Source organism: Triticum aestivum, chromosome 4D (genome assembly GCF_018294505.1).
Source record: "Triticum aestivum cultivar Chinese Spring chromosome 4D, IWGSC CS RefSeq v2.1, whole genome shotgun sequence".
Lineage (NCBI taxonomy): Eukaryota > Viridiplantae > Streptophyta > Magnoliopsida > Poales > Poaceae > Triticum > Triticum aestivum.
Genome location: NC_057805.1, coordinates 6,793,146 through 6,795,197, shown reverse-complemented (window position 1 = coordinate 6,795,197; position 2,052 = coordinate 6,793,146). Strand labels below are relative to the sequence as shown.

General features: G+C 45.5%; 1 protein-coding gene across 1 annotated transcript; it reads right to left on the bottom strand.

The window, feature by feature from the left end:
* Nucleotides 1-109: 109 nt before the first annotated feature.
* On the bottom strand, nucleotides 110-418 carry LOC123100149 (auxin-responsive protein SAUR71-like). Its single transcript, XM_044522121.1, has one exon. It carries the CDS (start codon nucleotides 416-418, stop codon nucleotides 110-112), a length of 309 nt encoding a protein of 102 aa, XP_044378056.1.
* Nucleotides 419-2,052: the final 1,634 nt, after the last annotated feature.

Sequence of the window (2,052 nt, the reverse complement as noted above, 5' to 3'; positions counted from 1 at the left end):
CGCATGCATGTCTATATGAGTATATATCCACCTACATACATACATACATACATCTACTACACTGTGGACGTTGCATATGTACACGCAGCTCCACACATGCATGCTCTCTTCACGTGTCAGGCCGGGCGGCTAGTCGGCTCTGTGCACGCAGCGCTCCGTCGACGACCCGGCGGAAATGTCCGGCGTCGCATGGGATCCGCAGCATGCCCGGCTGGCCGTACCCGTACTGCCGCGCCGCCATGCGAAGCAGCTCCGCGATGCATGGGTCCCGGAGCAGCCTCACGGCCACCACCACGCGCTGGCCGCAGCCGGTGACCATCGGGACGTGCCCTCTCGGGACCTTGTGCCGCTCGTCCAAGTGGCATGGCGAGGCGCCGGGCGATGCCGACTCGCCAACTTTCTTCTTCCCCCATGCCATGGCGATCAAGAAGAATAGGACAGAGTAAATGACTGATTGATCGATCTCCTCGAGCGCTAAGGCGAGATGAAGATGCCGAGCTGCTCCAGTACCATATATATGGGGAACAAGACGGGGCCCATGTAATACGTTCCTAGAATGGCGGTCAACCTCATGGCGTGGATACTCGTGGCCATGGCCGACCTCGATGATCCTTCGGGGTGGGAGTTTATTGCACCTGGCGTTGGCGGCTTCTTTTGACCTATACCGGTGCGGAGTAGTCTTGGGCCACTGTTTCTTACGGCAAGTGGTGCGCAGTACGTAGGTTCGGCGCACGGTTGAACAAGTCATGCTCCCGTGTTTTCAACATGGTACAAACGTATTTCCCCGGTAAACTAATATAAAAGCATTTAAATTACTAAAATAATAATCTAAACGTTTTTATATTAATTTACGGATGCAGTATATACTTGCATACATTCACGTACGTTCAACCTTATGAGCGCATATACGCATACCTTATTTTTATAAGCACCTTTGAGATATTGAACCGGCACAACATCTTGGTTGCACTATAGGAAATCTAACCACTTGAGCTGCGCCCGGTTCGCCTCACAGTTTGTTGGTTGTTTGCCTTGTTCGTAATTCATTCTTAATCGAATTTGTTCCCACTTTATATTTCTTTTATAAAATTTCTGTAAAAAAAATGCATATAAGTGGCGTTCGGGATTAACAAGCAGCTATTGTAAACCATAAACAAAGTTTTTTTTTTTGAGAAATCACTATATAATTTCGCTCTATTCCAAATTCGGACATTGTGACAACTAAATGGAATCTAATCATTCTAGCAAAACTTTCCGCACTATTGGTCAACAGCCTACTAAATCCTCCCGGAAATCACATTTGGCAGCGAGACACGGAATTCTGCAACCATGATATGCTTACGGCACACAGTTTGAAAAAGCCCGTGATATCGGACACGATGGGAGGCATTGTCCAACCAAGTAATATAAGTCTTTAAAATTTTAACTATGAGCCATCTTCGATAGCGAAAGTTTCAAAACAGAAGAAAATTTGCTTCACATTCATCAATCTGGTCTAAAAGTGTGAATTCATGTGTTTCCATTGAACATGAATGCTATCATTGGAGCCCACATATTTATTATGTTGTTGATTTGCTACACCCGTTTCTTAATTAGTAGGAAGTTTGAATGACTATTTATTTAAGGACACATTTTTTTAAATTAGGATCTTTAATCAACCTTGCTCTTTTGGACGACAAATGACACAACTAAACAATATTAATTTTCACTGTCACTTTGCCACTGAAAAAAACATTTTCTTAGAGATATCATGGTGGCAAAAAGCAGAAAGATAGACACTTGTAACCGTGCCGACTATTTGTGAGTGAACTGATTTCTTTCTTTCTTTTTGATTCCAGCATTTTTTTGTACCATCTGATCGGGGTCCGTCGGCAGAGGGCCTTTCTTCCTCCTCTCGCCCCAAAGAACCACCTCCAACATGGGCCGACCATTAGGCCCCAATAACCTGTGACCAGCTATGTTGTCGCTTGTGCCTCGCCAGTCGCGACCTCCTTCGCTAGTTCACCGTCTCTGATAGTACCATTAACCCTACCCTTCTATGGATACGGTGAT

Excerpts from the sequence above, each read along its gene's own strand:
- LOC123100149 (XM_044522121.1), bottom strand. The coding sequence starts at position 418 with ATGGCATGGGGGAAGAAGAAAGTTGGCGAGTCGGCATCGCCCGGCGCC.